The sequence below is a fragment of the Colobus angolensis genome, unplaced genomic scaffold, assembly GCF_000951035.1.
Source record: "Colobus angolensis palliatus isolate OR3802 unplaced genomic scaffold, Cang.pa_1.0 Scaffold37, whole genome shotgun sequence".
Classification (NCBI taxonomy): Eukaryota; Metazoa; Chordata; class Mammalia; order Primates; family Cercopithecidae; genus Colobus; species Colobus angolensis.
This window is the reverse complement of record NW_012117043.1, coordinates 4,782,726-4,783,985: the sequence shown is the minus strand read 5'-3', so window position 1 is coordinate 4,783,985 and position 1,260 is coordinate 4,782,726. Positions and strand designations below refer to the sequence as shown.

At 34.0% G+C, this 1,260-nt stretch overlaps 1 protein-coding gene across 1 annotated transcript in view; it reads right to left on the bottom strand.

Annotated features, from left to right (window-relative positions):
- The window catches only part of TRIM37 (tripartite motif containing 37), a 133,122-nt gene that overhangs the window by 80,871 nt on the left and 50,991 nt on the right, over window positions 1–1,260 (bottom strand). The window contains exon 13 of the mRNA XM_011953774.1: window positions 901–1,104. Coding sequence (XP_011809164.1) covers window positions 901–1,104 — 204 coding nt within the window. The remainder of the gene's footprint in view (window positions 1–900; window positions 1,105–1,260) is intronic.

Here is a 1,260-nt window from a genome sequence, read left to right as displayed (position 1 = left end):
CGCCACTGCACTCCAGCCTGGGAGACAGACGGAGACTCCATCTCAAAAAAAAAAAAAAGGCGCTAAATGATGAGAACTCAAGGATATAAAGAGGGGAAACAACAGACACTGGGGCCTACTTGAGGGTAGAGGGAGAGGATCAGAAAAAATAACTACTGGGTACTAGGCTTAGTATCTGGATGATGAAGTAATCTGTACAGCAAATCACCACGATGTGAGTTTACCTGTGTAACAAACCTACATAAGTATCCCTGAACCTAAAAGTTTAAGAAAAAAGTAGAAAATTGCTCGTTTTCATCAACTTTCATCTTGATTCTTCTACTTTTAATTTGCTGTTATTCACAAATAACTGATAGCTGCTTTATAAAATTAAGTTGTAAAACCAGTCACTCAAATATAACATGCACTGTGAAGTGAAAAAAATCAACACTTTATCCCTCACTATTCTTAGATTTCCAAATGGTGAAGTCACTAAGAAGTTCAACAGATAAATGGAACATTATTATATTTACTGGAAGTTGTAGTTTCCCCCCCACACACATTTTTTTTTTCTTTTTAAAGAGATGGGGGTCTTATTATGTTTCCTAAGCTGGTCTCAAACTCCTGGGCCCAATCTATCCTCCCATCTCAGCCTCCAGAGTAGACGGAAACACCGGCACACCACCGCACCCAGCATATCTTTAATGGAATTACTAACTAGATGTCAAAAAAAAAGTTTGACTTTTTGACTACAAATTTTTTATTATTATCCACTTAAATAAAACAGTTAAGAAAGTGATAAGGTTACAGTTAGTATAAATTTCAATATTCATCTTTGTTAACCAAATGATCTTTGAAATACAGTTCCAATGATATTATTTCCCCACAATAAAAACCACAACATTAAATTTTTCCTATTACCTTAAAATCACTGTATCATTTTGTGGATTCAAGTATCCTTCATTTGCAAGTAAGTCCAAACGGAAAAATCTATTATAGCCCCAGCATTCTCCAACTTCAAAGTCAGATGCAAATTCTCGAATGATATTTTTTGTAGGATCATTACAGGACTGGTGAACCATCTCTACACGATATTCATATCTAAAATTGAAACACAGACCATTACTATACAGTTAGTAAAATAAGAATAAAAGACAAACTCATCTAAACATTAAGGTCACTAAGTAATCACCTGAGAGGAAACCTTATTGATATATGCAGTTACATTTCTTTTATCATTTATAAAAACAGCAGTATTTTGGGCTTTATTTTTCTTTTTTT